Source organism: Pelmatolapia mariae, linkage group LG7 (assembly GCF_036321145.2).
Source record: "Pelmatolapia mariae isolate MD_Pm_ZW linkage group LG7, Pm_UMD_F_2, whole genome shotgun sequence".
Taxonomy (NCBI): Eukaryota; Metazoa; Chordata; class Actinopteri; order Cichliformes; family Cichlidae; genus Pelmatolapia; species Pelmatolapia mariae.
In genome coordinates this window covers 25,527,625-25,546,620 of record NC_086233.1, presented here as the reverse complement: position 1 = coordinate 25,546,620, position 18,996 = coordinate 25,527,625, and the positions used below count along the sequence as shown (strand labels likewise).

At 40.9% G+C, this 18,996-nt stretch overlaps 1 protein-coding gene across 1 annotated transcript; it reads right to left on the bottom strand.

Annotated features, from left to right (window-relative positions):
• Positions 1–1,583: 1,583 nt before the first annotated feature.
• LOC134632090 (sodium/glucose cotransporter 1-like) lies at positions 1,584–17,104 on the bottom strand. Its single transcript, XM_063480681.1, has 15 exons — positions 16,958–17,104; positions 16,123–16,194; positions 13,850–13,954; positions 13,617–13,676; positions 13,412–13,516; positions 13,212–13,317; positions 12,658–12,738; positions 12,357–12,565; positions 7,351–7,486; positions 7,109–7,216; positions 6,875–7,025; positions 6,631–6,799; positions 5,590–5,805; positions 1,902–2,007; positions 1,584–1,792 (listed from the first exon to the last, which is right to left on the bottom strand). Exons 1-15 carry the CDS (start codon positions 17,102–17,104, stop codon positions 1,584–1,586), a joined length of 1,980 nt encoding a protein of 659 aa, XP_063336751.1.
• Positions 17,105–18,996: the final 1,892 nt, after the last annotated feature.

The following is an 18,996-nucleotide window of genomic DNA, read 5'->3' as shown; positions in this document are numbered from 1 at the left end:
ATAGGATTTACAGAAAGTGTGCAATAGTTACTTAAACTAAATTAGGCAGGTGCATAAATTTGGGCACCCCAACAGAAAAATTACATCAACATTTGGTAGATCCTCCAACAAAATATCTCCAGTTCAGTCCGGTTTGATGGTTTCCGAGCATGGACAACCCCCTTTAAGTTACACCATAGATTTTCAATAATATTCAGGTCTAGGGACTGAGATGCCCATTCCAGAACGTTGTACTTGATCCTCTGCCTGGATGTCTTAGATTTTGAGCAGTGTTTCGGGTCGTTGTCTTGTTGAAACATGCAGCCCTGGCGCAACTTCAACTTTGTGACTGATTCTTGAACATTGTTCTCAAGAATCTGCTGATACTGACTGGAATCCATGCGACCCTCAACTTTAACAAGATTCCCAGTCCCTGCACTGGCCACACAGCCCCACAGCATGATGGAACCGCCACCACATTTTACTGTGGCTAGCAAGTGTTTCTCTTGGAATGCTGTGTTCTTTTTCCTCCATGCATACCGCCTCGTGTTATGCTCAAATAACTAAATTTTAGTTTCATCAGTCCACAGCACCTTATTCCAAAATTAAACTTTCTTATCCGAATGTGCTTTAGCATACCTCAAACGACTGTTTGTGGCATGTGCACAGAAAAGGCTTCTTCTGCATTACTCTCACATACAGCATCTCCTTGTGCAAAGTGCGCTTAATAGTTAAACGATGCACAGTAACACCATCTGCAGCAAGTTGATGTTGTAGGTCTTTGGAGCTGGTGTATGGGTTGGCTTTGACTATTCTCACCATCCTTTGCCTCTACTTATCTAAGATTTTCTTTGAGATGTCACTTCCGGCCTTAACTAGAATTGTCCCTGTGGTCTTCCATTTCCTCACTATGTTCCTCACAGTGGAAACTGACAGCTGAAATCTCTGAGGTAGCTTTTTGTATACTTCCCCTAAACCATGATATTGAACAATCTTTGTTTTCAGGTCATTTGAGAGTTGTTTTGAGGCTCCTATGTAGCCACTCTTGAGAGAAGACGCAAAGAGGAGAAAAACTTGCAATTGGCCACCTTAAAAATCCTTTCTCATGACTGGATTCACCTGTATATGTAGGTCAAGGGTCAATGAGCTTACCAAACAAGTTTTATGTTCCAAAAATTAGTGCTAAAGGCATTCAAATCAATAAAACGACAAGGGTGCCCAAATTTATGCACCTGCCTAATTTAGTTTAAGTAACTATTGCACACTTTCTGTAAATCCTATAAACTTCATTTCACTTCTCAAATATCATTGTGTTCATCTCCTACATGATATATTTAAATGAAATTTCTGATCCAAACAACCAATGATTTATGAAGGAAAATCATGAAAATTATCAAGGGTGCCCAAACTTTTGCATACCACTGTATTATTACAGTGCTGTCTACTGGTTCACTTAAACTTTTAAATACCAAGAAGCGATAAAGAAAAACACAGTGCTCTAAACATATAAGGTTTAAACAGGGTTTTAGGGCTGAGGCCTACTGAGCAGTCTGTTAAATTTGTATAAACTAGAGAGTCGGAGAGCAGTTGAAATCAGCTGACTTTTAGCTAAAATAGGCATGACAGAACACGCACACACACAGAAGGATGACGGCGTTGACATTGACTACGTTCCTCCACAGAGGCACCTCTGAGGTGTCTGTCAGCTTCCTTTTCAGCTCTTCCTCTTCTTCTTTAGTCAGCTTGGGGGCTTTTTTGGTTTCCAGGCCGCAGAAGCACATCACCGCTTTCTTCAAGAAGCCAGGCTCATCATCTGCAAAAGAAGAAACAAGACAAACGAAAGTTTGCATGTATTTGTTTATATGTACGAATGCATATTTACTGTGTTATATTTTACTCTGCTGCGTATGTCAGCTCATTACCGTCTGAGTCCACACTGTTGGAATCTTGGTTATCAGTCCAATCATCCATCTCAAGATCGACCCTCTCCTCTGTACAGTTCCTCAGGCTCCAGCACAGTCGATACAACTAGTCAAACAGCACAAAATGTGGTGAAAAATATTATCAGAAAATGTATCATTTTATTTTATTTCTTAATAACTGATTAAACACAGTTTAACAAGGAGACTCAGCAGATATGAAGGTTAAAGCAGGTTAAATTTCCACACTAGATCAGTCTGGTGGAAGCTGGAGGATGAGGACAAAGGGAAGGTGTGTTAGGAGGCAGCAAGATAGAAGAAAAAAGCAGGAGTGTAGAGGCAACTTTAAATGTAGGCTGGTAACAACCATGGCTGGTAAAGGGAGAGAGCTGGCTGATATAATGAAGAAGGTAGATGTATTGTGTGCAAAAGAGTAGATGGAATAGAAGCAAGGCCAAGAGCACTGGAGATGGATTCAAACTAAGAGTATGTGTATACTGTTGTAGAAGAGAAGAGAGTGTCAGACAGGATCATGAGAGGTCAGGAGGTGTTGTAGATGTGGAGAAAGTATATGGTAGGGTGTCAAGAGAGGAACTGTTGTATTGCGTGAAGAAGTCATGAGTGGCAGAGAAGTATGTAAGATTAGTATGTAAGAGAGCAGTGAAACTACAGTGTGGCGTGCGGTAGAAGTAACAGATGGATGCAAGGTGGGGTGGGAATAAATCAGGGATCAGCTCTGAGCCCCTTCTTGTTTGCAATGATGGGGTATTTTCAAGAATGCTGACAGTTTTTCCTCACTATTCTGATTGGACCCGAGAAATGCTGCAAACAACACTTCTCTACAACACTAAATTGCTTATATTAATTGAAGCTGATTAATATAAGCAGTGGGTAGGGAGTTCGCACCAAGAAGCTTAACAACTTCTGCAACTGGACTGAGCAAACTTCAAAGTATTTACTCATCTTTTGTTCATCTTTATAAAGGGAATCACTAAGAAGGAGATCTACAGGGTGGGCCATTTATATGATACACCGTAATAAAATGGGAATGGTTGGTGATATTAAAGTCCTGTTTGTGGCACATTAGTATATGTGAGGGGGCAAACTTCTCAAAATGGGTGGTGACCATGGCGGCCATTTAGAAGTCGGCCATCTTGGATACAACTTTTGTTTTTTCAATAGGAAGAGGGCCATGTGACACATCAAACTTATTGGTAATGTCACAAGAAAAACAATGGTGTGCTTGGTTTCAACGTAACTTTATTCTTTCATGAGTTATTTACAAGTTTCTCTTTGTTCACAGCCATTGACATGTCGAAGAGGTTAACACGTGAGGAGCGGATCGAAATTGTGTTGATATCTGGTGAACGCAATAACCGGGTCATTGCAGCAGATTTCAATGCAAGACACCCTACGAGACCACCCATCTCCCATGCTACAGTTAGCAAACTGCTTGCTAAGTTTTGTGAAACTAGTTCAGTGTTGGATTTGCCAAAATGTGGACGCAAGAAAACTGTCACTAATGAAGAAACATCAGTGGCTGTCCTGGCTTCATTCAGCAAGAGCCCACAGCGTAGCACTCGCCGCATGTCACTGAAGAGTGGCATTAGTCGAACATCCCTTCGTCGGATATTAGCTACTCACAAATGGCACCCTTACAAACTCCAGCTGCTGCAGCATCTCAACGAGGATGACCCAGATCGGGTCATTTGCAGAATGGGCAAAACAAAAATTGGAACAGGACCCTCAGTTCACGCAGAAGATTTTGTTCAGTGATGAGGCAAACTTTTATGTGAATGGTGAAGTTAACAAACAAAACCATCGCTATTGGTCTGACACTAACCCACATTGGATGGATCCCTCCAAGACTGCTGGAACAACAAAAGTGATGGTTTGGTGTGGTATATGGGGTACAACGATAGTGGGTCCATTCTTCATCAATGGAAACCTCAAGGCCACTGGATATTTGAAATTGCTACATGATGATGTGTTTCCCTCTTTATGCACTGAAGCTGGCACGTTCCCTGAGATTTTCCAGCAAGATGGTGCACCACCACATTATGGGTGCCAAGTCCGAGCATTCCTAGATGAACAGTTTCCTGGAAAGTGGATTGGTCGTCGTGGGCCAGTTGAATGGCCCCGAAGGTCTCCCTTAGACTTTTATCTTTGGGGTCATCTGAAGGCAATTGTCTATGGTGTGAAGATATGAGATGTGCAGCACCTGAAACTACGGATACTGGATGCCTGTGCTGGCATTTCTCCTGCGGTGTTGCTATCAGTGTGTGAAGAGTGGGAGAAGAGGGTTGCATTGACAATCCAACACAATGGGCAGCACATTGAGCACGTTTTATAAGTGGTCAGAAACTTGTAAATAACTCATGAAAGAATAAAGTGACGTTGAAACCAAGCACACCATTGTTTTTCTTGTGACATTACCAATAAGTTTGATGTGTCACATGGCCCTCTTCCTATTGAAAAAACAAAAGTTGTATCCAAGATGGCCGACTTCTAAATGGCCACCATGGTCACCACCCATCTTGAGGAGTTTGCCCCCTCACATATACTAATGTGCCACAAACAGGACTTTAATATCACCAACCATTCCCATTTTATTACGGTGTATCTATATAAATGGCCCACCCTGTACTTGAGTCTGTCATGCTTCATAGTCTACGTCACCAGTGGGAAAGGGAGTGTGGCCAGCAAAGGTGCGTGATTTGGTTTGTGTTGACCAAGAGCTTCTGGATCTGAGTTGGGTTTAGTAGAGTGAGATCAATACTATCAAGGTCCACCACAGCACTGGAAGGTGCACTGTAGGTAGGTTCGCCATGATCAATAGTTACAGTGTTGGGGGGATGTGCCACCATTCTTAGTTGGGTGTCGTTGTGTTGGGGTTATGTTGAGCTTTTTGGACCTTACTCTGAATAACACTCAAAAAACCTGCTTCACCACTAGCTCGCACCTAGTTCTTCTAAGTATTTCTGAAACAACCCATTGCCTATGTCTTCCTGAGCCACGGCTTGAGTGGTTGCAACAGACAAGCAAACAGCAGCATCATCAGGGCTTGGTAGGTCACCAAAGATCTGGATCAGCACTTGACCACATCTGGCTGGTTTGATTCATCTGAAATCTTTAGTGTTAGCTGATGAATATTATCAATGTGCTCCTCTGTGTAAATATCGTCAATGTCAATCACATAAACTGAGCATTGGCTATCTTACAAGTATGTCACAAATATCTGTTTCCAATCAGAACCTAGATTCACAAAGGCGACTGGCAGTTACTGCTCTGGGATACCAAGACAAAAAAACAAACAAATGAATAATGGAGTTCATGTGATGGTGGATGTCTGTCAGACTACATAGGATAGCAGTGTGTTCCTCATCATCATGACAGGAGCAACAAAGAGAAGAAAGTTTCAAGGCTGCGCTAGGCTACCGGTGGCGCCAGTGTACGGGTGTGTGAATGGGTGAATGACTGAATGTAGTGTAAAGCGCTTTGGGGTCCTTAGGGACTAAGTAAAGCGCTATACAAATACAGGTCATTTACCATTTTACAGACATAATACCTCTATGTCATTGATGTGTGATCAATGACCATGAAATCTCATACTCTATACAACAATTTATAGGTGCATTGCTAGTTTGGTGTCTTCTAGTGAATGCTTACACTTGGTAAATTAAAAACTTACATGTTTGTCGTCAATAGGTTTGGTCATGAAAGACACTGCCAGCATGACGATGCCAGAGATGACAAACAGAATGAGCCCAAAGTAAAGGTAATGAACTCCACATATGATAGTGGGACAGTTACTGGGGATAGCACAGCTACCTGTCCCATAAATAAACTCAGTAATCATCCTGCTCAAGCCCATACACAGCCCAATTATGAGGCCATAAAATGCACCCTGTGGAAAGAAAGAAAAAAGGACAAATATTACTTTATATCGAAATACTTTTAAAACGTTTAAAGGTTTTAAAAATGGTAAAAAAATAAATAAATACAATATAGTAATATAGTAATAGATAGCAACATATATATGTATATAATATTGTATTTGAAGAAATAGTTTTGGATAAATACTTCTTGCTAAAAGTGAGATTGAATCAGCGCTACATTTTGAACAGGAAGCTGGAATCATGATTCTTACAGTATATTAACATACCAGCATTTGTAACTCGTGTTAGCTTACAAGCTTTTTTATATTTTGGATGTGTACACAGGATTGTTTAATATGTACACATCCAAAATATAAAAACTGTGTCTACAAAAAGTAGTTGGACAGTTCATGAAGGAATATTTACCACTTTTGCTCTGGTGTAATACTATTTTTTTGGCCAGGACCTACTGGGATGTCTGGACAGATTAAACAACTTATTAATAATTGAACTTTTTCAGTGGTTGTGGGTGGAAATAACTACCTTTGCCAAGAAGCACTCTGACAGCTCTATTTTATTCCCAGTCCATCTACTAAGCCGAGCTATGAACTACTTGGCTTATTTTTCTCTACAGACTTACAGATTGGTTTAATCATTTGTCCCTAACACTCAGCAAAAAATAGTTTTTCTCCAAACGACAAATGACAAAAGCTTTGCTCTTGATAACATTTTCCTGACTAAATCCCAGAGGTATGTGAAGGATTCTTTCACTGCGCAAAACCGCACTGAAGAACAGATTTCTTTTTTATTTCATGAAAAAATCAAGCAAACACTGAATCAAGGAGGCAACTCACAGTCTCATTGACACGTTTGCAAAAAATGGCAAGCAAGAAGACAGCTGCAACAGGTGGGGCAAGGTAACTGGTGATGGATTCAGTGTAGACAAAGAGTTGACCACTTTGGGATCCCTGCACCATAGGAATCCATGCTATGCTCACACCAATCAGGGCCAAGATAAACACTCTGTACAAAAAATGCATTCAGTCATGCAATGCAATCATTTCTCTCATTGCAATCAATGGCAAAAATGTGTTTTACCTGCCAGCAATCATAAGTTCCTTCTCACTAGCAGAGCGACGGATCTTAGTGTAGATGTCCATGGTGAAGAGAGTACTGGCACTGTTGAAGACAGAGGTAAGGGAGCTCATCAAAGAGGCCAGCATCACAGACAGCATAAGACCTCGCAAGCCTGAAATAGAGTAACAGATTAAAAAGTAGAAATATAAAAAAAATCTGCAATTATTTAAAGTTAATAAAACAAAGGTCACCAACCTTTAGGCATGAGTTCGACGACTAGTTTCGGATAAGCAATGTTGCTGCAGCCCACCCTGGTCCCACAGTGTTTTTCACATTCATCTGGATCCACACATCCTACCACATCTAGATTAAAGGCAAGAAAATCCACAGTATGTCTGTTTATCACTAAACATTTTTTGCAAGAACTTTAAATATACCAATCAGCTTGCTACATAAGTTACATACAACAAACTCTTAAAACCACACACCACACTCACCTGTGTACAGGATCCTGCTAATCATCCCGGGGAAAACCATGATAAACATGGGCAGTATCTTCAGGTAACCACATAGGATACAACCTCCTTTCACGTGAGAGAGACTCTTGGCAGAGAGGCAGCGCTGCACAATCACCTACAATTAGGAAACAATGGTAATACAATTCAGTGGTGGTAAGCAACAAAATACATTTACTTATATACCCAGATTCAATGTGAAGTATTGTAATTGCACAATATTGCAGCAAGCTGAGAAATCAGAAAGCAAGAAACTCACAAGGAGGCACTGAATCTTCAAATACTGCTGTAAACCCTACAACTCCAAAGGCTGTGCTCTTTTATTCTGCATTTAAAAAGCATACTAACACTGTGCTTCCAGCAGGTTACTATCACTGTGCATAACTTATAACATATACATCTCTTTTCCATCATAAAGAACACGTATAAGTCTAAACAGACCTGCAGCATGGAACAAACTATAACAGCTACATAACCATAACAGTAAACATAAATTTCTTAAATTCAATATGAAACACAGTGTTCCAGAGGCATGATGGGAAATTAGATTTAGACACTCCCACACTCCACACAGCCCTCACCTAGGTGGTTAGCTGTCTCCAACAACCCACATGTCTGTGTCAAAATCTTTCAGATGTTGGGGGAGGTGACACTGTCGTTGAGTCAGATTAGAAGATTCCTCAGTGGTCTCTCAAGTTGGGTTGAGAGTCTAGAGTTAGTGCTGGAGCCCTGAGTGCATGACAGTCACGATGGAGCACAACCACCCTTTTCTTTTTGACCAGCCACACCCTATAAACCACATCTGACAGTCTGTCATACACATTGCAGAGTCCAACGCACTGGCTCATCAGTTTAGGAGAATGGCTTATCTTTCTCTCTGGGCTACACACCTGCTCCCCAGGTACAAGACCTTTCACCCTGAATCATACAGTAAGCATGTTTCTGCTGGGAACTTGCACCTGGTCAGCTTATAAGATGAAATCTGTGAATGAATCAGAATGCAGTTCAATGGGTTGAAGCTGAACGTCACTGGATGCATTATCTACACAGCAAGTGAAAAGAGATCCATTTCACTCTCAACTGATTTTAAGTCCTCAGATCACCTTTAAAACTCAAAGGCTCCTAACATGGAAGAGTACCAGTTGTCATGATCCTGGGTCCTTTTGACCCAGCGTTTTGTGTTTTCCATTAGTGTGATGTTGGTTCTGTTCTTCCCCCTGTTTAGTGTTATTCTGTTCTGCCCATCTGTTCCTGTGCTAAGTCCGCGTTCCTAGTCTGTGTCTTTGTGCGTATGTTTCCTGTTTTATTGTGGAGGTCTGCGTCTTATGTGAGTGTTTTCAGTTTGCCTCCCTTGTCTCGTCAGGTTAATCTCTCCCAGCTGTGTCCCCCACCTGTGTGTAATCTTCCTGTGTTCTCTGAGTGTATTTTAGTCGTGTCTGGTGTCCTTGTCGTTGCTGGTTTGTCTGTGTTCGTTCCCTCCATCATTCTGTGTATTTTCCTCTGTGCTCCTGGTCTTTCTCCCTGCAAGGTACCCTCGTTCGTGTTCTGGTTTTGTGTTAGTTTTAGTTTTCCCAGTTTAGCGTGTTATCTGTTATTTTCCTCGCCCCCCTTTCTGTTGTGTTGTTTTCCACTATTGGTTAATAAAGCTCACCCTCCACTTAAGCAGTCTGCATCTTGGGTCCATTACTAATCATCACACGGCCTGCCTCGGCACCCCGTGACACCAGTGGAGGTGATCGCTTGATGCTATGGTTTCTTTCACTGATGGCATCTGAGTAAGAATGCTGGTCTTTAGTTGGCTTGAGACCTACTGCATATTTCCTCCTATCAAAATGTTCACTGGGATGATGGCCTTGTAGTTTTCTATTAGGTTCATTCATTCATGAACATTAATAGCAAAGGCAAGACCGGCTTTCCACTCGACATCTGTAGGACACAGTTGCAGCAGGGAAGCCCGTTGAAATTGGAGACTCCAGTGAGAGAAGTTAACATTTTAAAGGGAAATAGTTTTAGCCTGGACGGTCGCTTTTAAATTAATCAAATGACACTGGAGGGAGGATCCATTTTAATCTCTTTGATGTGGATTTATTGTGATAAAAAGACTGGTATGGAAACTGTTGATGTCCTAACTTTATGAAGCAAATGCCTACTCTGGAATTAGGAGGTAACCAATGAGACAAAATTGTTCAAGACTTGGAGAGGAAGAGCTCGAGGGTGCGAGCAGCTGGGTGTAGGGATGGGTATCGTTTAGGTTTTATCCGATACCGGTGCCAAATCGGTACTTTTGAAACGGTGCCGGTGCTTAAACGGTGCTCGAACCGGTGCTTAAAGAATGGAGAACACAAACTTCGTCCAAAAACCTCTCATGTTTTTATTTTTAGCAGTCTCTTTTTTTTTCTGCAAAATGATAAGAACCGTAACAACATATAAACATCATCTGTGCAAAGATTTATGTTTTTAAAGTGAAACTGTGAAAAATTACAGCGCTGTCAATACATGAATATCCAGACGTTGTACAAAAATGTCCAATTCTGGCACACAATTGGACACCTTGCCAGTTGATTTTTTTTAGGTATTTAAGAGCAGACATTAATTTTATTAACATGCCTAAAAATGCTTTTTTTAAAAATATGTTTTTGAAGAGTTATCCATACATTTACATGGTAATGGGCCTTTTCTGCCATGGAGCGCTTAATTGGCCTCTGGCCCTTTAAATTCTAAGGGGCTGTAACTTTGGTTTCTTTTGTTCAATTTGCATGATTGACACCTCTTTTTAATTGTTTGAGCCAATAGAGTCACAGTAACGATGCCACGTTCACGTTACTTCAACCAATCAGACGTTCCAAGGCCAAAACCCACGTGGGCCCAAATTTACTGCATGTGACGTCTGTCCAGTCACGTGTCTATAGGTGGGTCTAAAATGGAGGTTGTTGACTGAAAACGACTCTGATACGGCTAGGTAACTGCTGATAATCACATGGCTACCAGCGAAAATAACGAGGAAATCTGGACGGTAAGCCAATTTCTGTCTTAGCACATTTGCGCTGCTGTGTGTTTTTGTGGTCTTCTTTTGCGGCTCATTCAGTGAATTTTGGTCAGAGTGTGGTGAAACTTGGTGTTTGGAATTGGTAATAGCTCTGGAAGATAACCAACTTTTCTTTAGCCGGTTACATGAAGTCTGGAGAATTTCTGGTTCGCCTTGTTTGTTTAGCGGACTTGTGCGCATTTCCATAACTGCTCGTTTAATCATGGCTTGTTTTCGTTGTGTTTGGTGGTTGTAGAAATGGTCTATATGACATTTTAGCTGAGATTCAGAGGTTTCTGTGGATACCACACATGTCTGGACTTATATTTCTCACCCGTGTTATAACCGATTAAACGTGATCTCCTCCTTTTTGCTCGCGGTACCGGGGTGTGGGGCTTAAAGCACTTGTTGCAGGCTGCTGAGTTTGCATCTTTTGCTGTGAAGTACAGCCAGACTTTTGACTGCGTCGCCTTGGGCATTTTTAATCTGTAGCTCTGCTCTAAAAGAACGTACGTACCTGGGCCCGCCTACTATCCTTGTAAAGGTAAAATGATTGGCTAGAATCCAAAGTGTATGACATCTCAAGAAAAAAAAAGCACTGAAATAAAGCACCGAAATGTGCGCTGCTTTTCGGTCTGGTTACTACCGTATATGTCAGAACCGGTGCCATAATGGCACCGGATACCGGTACCCTTCCCTAGCTGGGTGTGATCTGTGTGGCTCCGTGCCTCCTCCAATTAATGGAGGGTATTAATCGCCAGCTTCACTGTCCTTGTATGCTTACCTTGGTATCCTCTCTCCTAGCTCTACCAGCCCACTACACCACGACACCACCACTAAGGTTCACCTTTATGGATTCTGGACACAAAACCCCTCAGGATTCTCAACCACACTCCAGGGAGTACCACCAACCGCACTACCTGCCTGCCCTCCTGCCATCACCATCCCACACAGGGGCCTAGAAAACTCAGGTCATTCCTCTGCCACCCACTTGGACCTCTGCCTCCCCCTCTGAGCCTCAGCGTCTTTCTGCCCAAGTAAGCCACTCCGACACTCCATTTCAGTAGTCACTATAACCTCTGCCCCAAACTATGCACCCACCAACACCTTTTCTCTCTCTCTCACTCTAGTGCGCTCCGCAAGTACCACACCACCAGTCACTGCTTATGAAATGTTCTGTAATGTTCTTCAGGCTGCCACGCAGGATTCTCAGCCTTGTAGTGTACTTTGTATCAAGCCAAGTTTCTAGGTTTTTGTTTTGCCACCACACTAGAGCCCAACCTTATACACAGTACATTGGCACAATGACAGAAACTAGCCCACTGAATGAACAATGGGCTGTGAGGTTAGTTTCTTGATCATTAATATGCAAATTGTCATGACCATTGATCAATAGCCTAATTGCCAAATAACTTAATTGAATTCTGTATCTTTGTAAATTATGTTCAGTTCTTTCAAATAATCTTTTGTTATTGAAATGACTTTACACGTAAGATTAATAAGGAAGATCTATAATCATTCATCTACCTGGTTTCCCGGGCATTCGGTCTATTCTTTACATCCACTTCCCACATCAGACTCAGTCCTGACATCCTTGTTCTAGTCCAATCATTTTTCCCTGCCCTCTCCTTGCTACTCTCCTCTCTGCATACTTTTAAATCTCAGTGCTTGTCTGTCATTCTGCCTTTACGATTCCTATTCATGCAACCCAGGTCCTCCTCATCTCTGCTTCACCCTGTTTACTCATAGCTGGATCCAAGACTCTATCTGCATTTTCTCCACCACCTCTAGGTTACATAACTTAACTGAATTTCTTCCAATTGTTCTCTCCTTATTTAAATTCAGTCTAGCATGAATATATGAACACACCGAGGTAATCAGTTGAATGTGTCTTGGTTTTTGACTACAGACTGGTTGCTAAAAACTGCAGTTGAGCTGCCCAATGCTCATTTGCTTAACTCACCTGATCAGTACAAAAGTACCAGATAGCCTGAATAGTGAGTCCAAACACGAGACCAGGCCATGGGATGTCTCCTGTAAGTGGATCCCTGAAGAGATGGAAGGAGTCTGGCCGAGGCTCATAGCAGTTTGCACTGATGTTACCCGTGATTGAGGGGACAGCTTGCATGTAGAGTTTCTCAAAGTTTTCATATCCTTTCACTTCATTAAAAGCTGAGGAAAATCATGTGCAAGTTAGATCAACATTATTATTTATTTTTGTAACTTTCCAACAAATAATTTCTATGTAAAATATTTCATATTACCAAAGCCCATCAGAATGAATGATCCAATAAGCATGATAAAGGTTTGTAAAGTGTCCGTGTAGATCACTGCTGCCAGTCCACCTGGGATAAAATATATGATGTTATCAGTCTGTGAAAATCTTCACTTAATCACTTGAGATTTTATCAGCACTAATATACATAAAAAAGTCCTCTTCAATAAACTCATCATGTCATTATGTAACTACTCATTCTTTAAAACTTGTAATTGTGGATGTGTTGTTACAAAACAGCAACAGAAGGCCAATTCAGGCTTATCATAGTCCATGGCAATCAACCACAGCAACTCAGCAAAGATAAACCAGCAATGAAGAAAGAGAGCGATTGTGTGTGTGTGTGTGTGTGTGTGTGTGTGTGTGTGTGTGTGTGTGTGTGTGTGTGTGTGGCGTGTGTCTACATCTCCACGTACGGCCTTGAGAAGACTTTACCCCCAGTCATAATATAACTGTAGATATTACTTCTTGGGTAGTTTATGAGGAAAATGTCTGTTTGTAAGTTCAGTAAAATAGGAAATGATTTTTCTCCCGTGTACAAACCTGTGACAGTGTACAGTGCCGTAATCGCTAGAAGTGCAATAACAGCGAGGTAGATATTCAACCCAAGTGCCTGCTGGATAAAAATTGCACCAGACAAAATATCTGCCTGAATGGGGAGAAAAAAAAATGTAGGATTTCATTTAGTACCATACAAAACAGGTACAACAGCAATAGTTTCTGCTTTTCTTTCGGGGACTTACTGAAATTTTGGTGAAGACATACAAGACAAGGGAGAGAAGAGAGAGATAAATGCGAATGCGCTGTCCTCCAAACCTCTTCTTCAAGTACTCAGGCATGGTGATGATCTAAATACATCCACAAAACATGAGATTTTACTCATTAATCATTGCTTATTTAGAAAGGGTAAATAAATAAATAAATAAATATATGAGGGCTTTTGTTTACCCCAGCTCTAATGTAGATGGGCACAAAAATCCATCCCAGGATAACAATCGCAAAAAGAGACTGAAACACACAAATATGCAAGAAATACTTTCATCCTTCTTTCCTCTACACGATGGAGCGCTCATAAAAATCAATAAACTATGAGCTGACATGAACTGATACAGAATCAGAGGCGAGAAATTCTTCTATATAACAAGTGATAATGGATGAGTGGCTCAAGAACAGTTACTCACATTCCATTCAAATCCACCAATGGCTATTCCTGCAGCTGCGCCAGTACCAGCAATTCCTACGAAATGGACACTGCCAATATTGCTGGCAAACAGCGATGCTCCGATCTGTGGAGAGCACAGTTAAATCTGTCAGTAGGTACATTTGTACATTTAGGAGACTTAAGAATTCATCAAGAATCAACTTGGTTATGCTTTTCATGCTAGCCCACATCTCAGTATATTGTATAAATTGTAAATGATTTACACATTTGATTACTCAGAAGTAATGATGATGATTTGTTAATCTCATATAACCTCATAAATCATATTTATATGGGACTTTACTAGTCTTAATCTCTGTTCAAAACTAGACTTTTCGTAGCCCATCCATCACCACAGTTGGCGAGGGGCTATTGCCAAACACATGCACTGTCATGCAGAACTCTGTCACATCTTTTGCAAGGTCATTGTCTCAGTACCAGAGAAAGTGTGAGTAGTTTCGATGATCTTCCCTTACAGTAAAGCAGTAGAACATCTGTTTCACATCTGCAGTTATTGCTATGGGCTCTTTTAGAAACCGCAGTAGCACACCAACCAAAGTGTTGTTCAAGTCTGGACCAAAAGGACATCATTCAATGACATCCCCTCGTGTTTGGCGCTTGAGTCAAAAACAACCCTTATTTGTCCAGGCTTTTGCAGATGGTATACTCCAAACAATGGAAGATACCAGCACTCTTCCTCAGGCTTCAAAACAGGCTTCATGGGCAAAGGTTTCACCTCTACTGGGCACTTGTATCGAACTAGCCATCGAGTGAGAGCCAGATCCCCACTTTTTTTTAACAAGGTTTTTTGCATTGCTACAGTATTTAACTGTCTTCCCACACACATTGCACACAGCATAATTTATATGCTGAACATAAACACAGTTATAATCTGTGAACAAAGTCACGATTGTGTGTTTTGTGGTCTGTTTTGTGCCTTGGGTATCTCACTGGCTCACACTCTTGTGGAGCCTTAGCATACACTTGAATGAGAGGCGGAAGGCGATTGTAGTTCCTATCCAAAGGGTATTGCCAAATGTCCCGCTAATTGTCGAGTTTACTTTTGTCTGTATGTCATATTTAAATTAAAAATGTAAAAAATTAAAAATTAGAAAAGTGTAATCAAATTAGATATTGATATTTTCATATGGGAATTGATCCTGCAACAAGAAACGCTGGCAATGGAAGTATTGATAGTTCAGGACCGCTCCACACATCACTACCCCTCAGTCAGTCAGTGAGATGATATACAGCGGTGAATATGACTGACACCCATAAACAAAGCAGCATCTGGCTGCAGTTTAAAGAAGAAGCAGACACTAACTAAGTGGAGAAACCGCATCAGCCCATCCGAGTTGAGGCATTTGATTTTTCTGAATGTCAACGTGCACTGAGGACAAACTGTTTGGCTATTGAGTTTGGCTCTGTTTCTGTTCTGTGGATTTGTTTGCAGTGTTTTGTTTTTGTGTGAACAAATACACAAAATTAGGCAATTACAAGGTTTCTCATAAAAACGCTCAATGCAAAAGGGTTTGTCAACACACAAAGCATTCATATTTGCCAAGTAAGGCTAAAATGTGAGGCTACAGATGATAATAAATGAAGAGCCATTTGGGAGCCAAAAGAGGCAGCTCTTCTTTGAGAGACGTGCCACAAGAGCCAGGTCTCTGAAAAGGTCTGAAAAGGAACTTCCCATCACTACTAGCTGGGCATAACAAGCTTCCAAGTACCAATTGTGGCCACAAGAGGGTGCCAAATCATACAAAACAAAATCATAATAAGAAATTCCAGCTATAAGAACACAATCACTAATTAACCTAACATGCATTTTTTAGGATTATAAGATGAAACCAGGCACCTGGGAAAAACCCTGTGCATTCAACATGCTTTATGTGTAGCAATATTTTGACCACACATTCATACAGCACATTATCTATCTCACATCCATGGTCCATGTAGAATGATCAGCTAACCTTAAATGCATGTCTTTAGACTACAGGTGGAAGCTGGATACCTGGAGGCAGAGGGAGAACATGCAAACTCACACAGAATGGCACAGCTAGGATTTGAACCTGGGGGACACTCTTGCTATGACGTGACCATGATAACCACCACTGTGCCATAAAATGCTTCTTTTATGATAGCTTACATCACATTGTTTTCCATTTGAACACAGCAATAAAAAATTGTTAATGGCTCTAAATGCAGGAAGAATACTGTAAAGCATCTAATTCTAAATATAAAGATACTCACCGGCCACCATACCATACTCCTCCCTGCAAGGAAGAAGCCACCTACAGTGGATCTGTTAGTGTGGACCATAGACTGTAACAGGACAAAGGCATGTTTTAGAAAATTCTTAAATATGTGCAAAACAGTAACAGACTACACTGAAGGAAACAAAGACATCCAGACTAAAGAGGAGAAGAAAAACATGGCTTGTTAACAGCACTCAGTCACTCGACGGTATGAGGGTGTCTTACTGCCTATGCCGTTGCAGCTTGCACATCTGTAAAGGAACCTTTAATGCTGCAAGGTGTTGTATGTGCAGATTCTAGAGCAACATATGCTCCCATCCAGATGACATCTTTTTCAGTGAGAGCATTGTATAATCCAGCAAGACAATGCTCATTGCATCTATCACAACAGGATATCTTCGTAGTAGAAAAGACTGATCTGCCCTGGCCTTAATCCAGACCTTTCACCAACTCAAATCATTTAGGCAAAAATATGAGGAACACCCAGGAGTGTTGAGCAGCTAGAGTCCTATATTATTAGACAAAAATGGGACAAAATTCCTCCATCCAATTCATAATTAGGATTTTTTTTAAAATGGTACATGTTTTTTCAGGTTAATTTGAAATTTCCACTAGAAATAAAATATGAATTTATGAGATTTTCAAATCACTACATTTAGCTTTCATTTACATTTTACACAGTGTCCTGACTTTTTTAGAATCAGGCTTGTAAGACACATTAGGACACATTAACATACAAACTATCCTAAATCTTCTTAGCTGTAAACAGTTTATAAAATGTTTGAGGAATTGCAGAGAAATTGGTTTTAAAAAGTGATTGCAAAACTTACCCAAACTCCAACTGCCAAGACGACCAGGAAGTACACCACAATAACAGAGATATCTGCAGCATTATTAAGAGCCGTGGTGTTTTTTGCGTCATTTTCTGCATTTCTGTTTATATAAGAGAATCCAAAATAAGAATAATCTTGAGACATTTTGGCTGAGACAGACAACAGCAGTGTTGTTTGAGTCGGCTCTGTTTGAAGCGTTTACAGAAAGCGATTACCTTTATAACCTTTGGTGTGCATGTGAGAGGGAGATGAAAGCAGGAGGCGTAGATAGTGTAGATGTAAAAGAAGGGAAAACAAAGAGTGGGTTTGTCTAAGACATTAACACATACTCCAGTTGGCTGAAGGTGGATGCACATATGAACATTGCTGATTCAACAATGTTGACCTGAAAAATGTGTTAAAATGTGTAACTGTTATGATCCTGGGCTATCTGACCCAGTGTTTTTGAGTTCTTGTGTTTTGGTGTCAATTTTGTATTCTAGTTGGTTGGTCTTTATTCAGGTTTATTTAGTAATCTTGAGTTTATTCTATGTTTTAGTTTCTTGTCTATTTAGGTTGCCCTTGTGTCTTTGTCTTCTGTGTGTTTTTTGTTTATGTGTGTCCAGAGGTCCGTTCTTCGTACCTCGCTAAGTAAGTTAGCTGGATTTGATTGTTGACGATTTTGCGTGATCTTGGATCGTTCGGTTCTCCGAAGCTCATCTGGGACTTGCTGTCATAGCAACAGATCCGTAAGCGTAAACCTGCTTGGGAGCAGGCTTACTTTAGGTAAACAGGATTAGATCGCGGCCACTCAGGTATGTCCGCTTCAGTTATATGAAAGCAACAGCGATATTTCTCCACTGTTTTTCCATAAATAAATATTATCAATGTAACTAAAGATAATGCAGTATTTGATTCTTTTATTGATGTCATACAGATACATACAGGTCATTTCCTAAAAAAAGGGAAATGTACTATTAATCATTCTATTTCATGTATTTGATTATTTCAGATGTAATTCATATGTTAGAGTAGTAATAGTAAATTACTTCGTGTAATCAAGATGAGAGACCACGGCTTTAAAAGCGAAGGTGGATTTGGGAAGTCTGTCGCAGCCATGTCCTGTCCGTTTGTACGCGAGCAACCCATTGCGGAAGGTGCAAGATTGATAAGGAGAGTTTTCAGAATTCTGCGTATATTGCAGGATAGACAGGATCCTTTAGCTCAGCGCGACAGTGTGCTCATAGAGAGATATCCATTTTCCCGTGAGGGTATTATTTACAAACAAACAGGTTATTTCAGGGTCTCTTTTCAAGAGACTAAAAGCAATATAAGTGATAAATATTACCATTCTGTAGAATATTCTTATATTTCACTTTTACTTGTTCCCATGTTCTAGTGGGTCCTGTTGTGGCTCTAATGTGAAAGAGGATATAATGTAATATAATATAATAAATTACTTACGAGTTTAATTTGTCAGCAACTTTCTGCCAGCCCTCTCTCCTTGCTTTTGCAGCCTTTGCAGTGTTCCCTTGCATTTTAATTAAACTCCGAAACTCCTGAAATCCCTCAATCAAGAGTTCTAGCGAGGTACGAAGAACGGACCTCTTGTGTCTTGTTTTCCTTTTCTGTTGTCATGTTCCCCCTCCTTGTGTTCATTCCATGTCTCCCCTGTCTGGCATGTTTATCCATGTTTCCCCAGCCCATCAGCTCTCTCTCGCCCTCTCTCGCCCTCTCTCGCTCTCTCTCTCGCTCTCTCTCGCTCTCTCATCCCTCTCTCTGTCTTGTGTTTTCTCTACCTCTCTGTTGCCCTTGCAGTCTTAGAGGTGTCTCTGTTTTGTCTCCCTTACCTGTTCCAGTGTTTCTCTCCTTTTTTTCCATCTCGTCTCCCCAGTCTGTTTTAAGTTTTCATGTCTGTTCCATGTCCTGTTGTCAAGCTCGTGTCAGTCTACGTCTCAGTGTTTCCTGTTTTATTGTGACAGTGTTTCCACCTGTCTGATTAGTTAGATCATGTTCAGTTGTGTTCCCTCCCATGGTTTGTTCGCTCGTTTTCCCTC

Excerpts from the sequence above, each read along its gene's own strand:
- LOC134632090 (XM_063480681.1), bottom strand. The coding sequence starts at position 17,104 with ATGTCTCAAGATTATTCTTATTTTGGATTCTCTTATATAAACAGAAAT. Across the intron at positions 13,677-13,849 it reads TTGGTGGATTTGAATGGAAT|TCTCTTTTTGCGATTGTTAT; the intron begins GTGAGTAACTGT and ends TGTGTGTTTCAG. Across the intron at positions 12,566-12,657 it reads ATTCATTCTGATGGGCTTTG|CTTTTAATGAAGTGAAAGGA; the intron begins GTAATATGAAAT and ends GATTTTCCTCAG.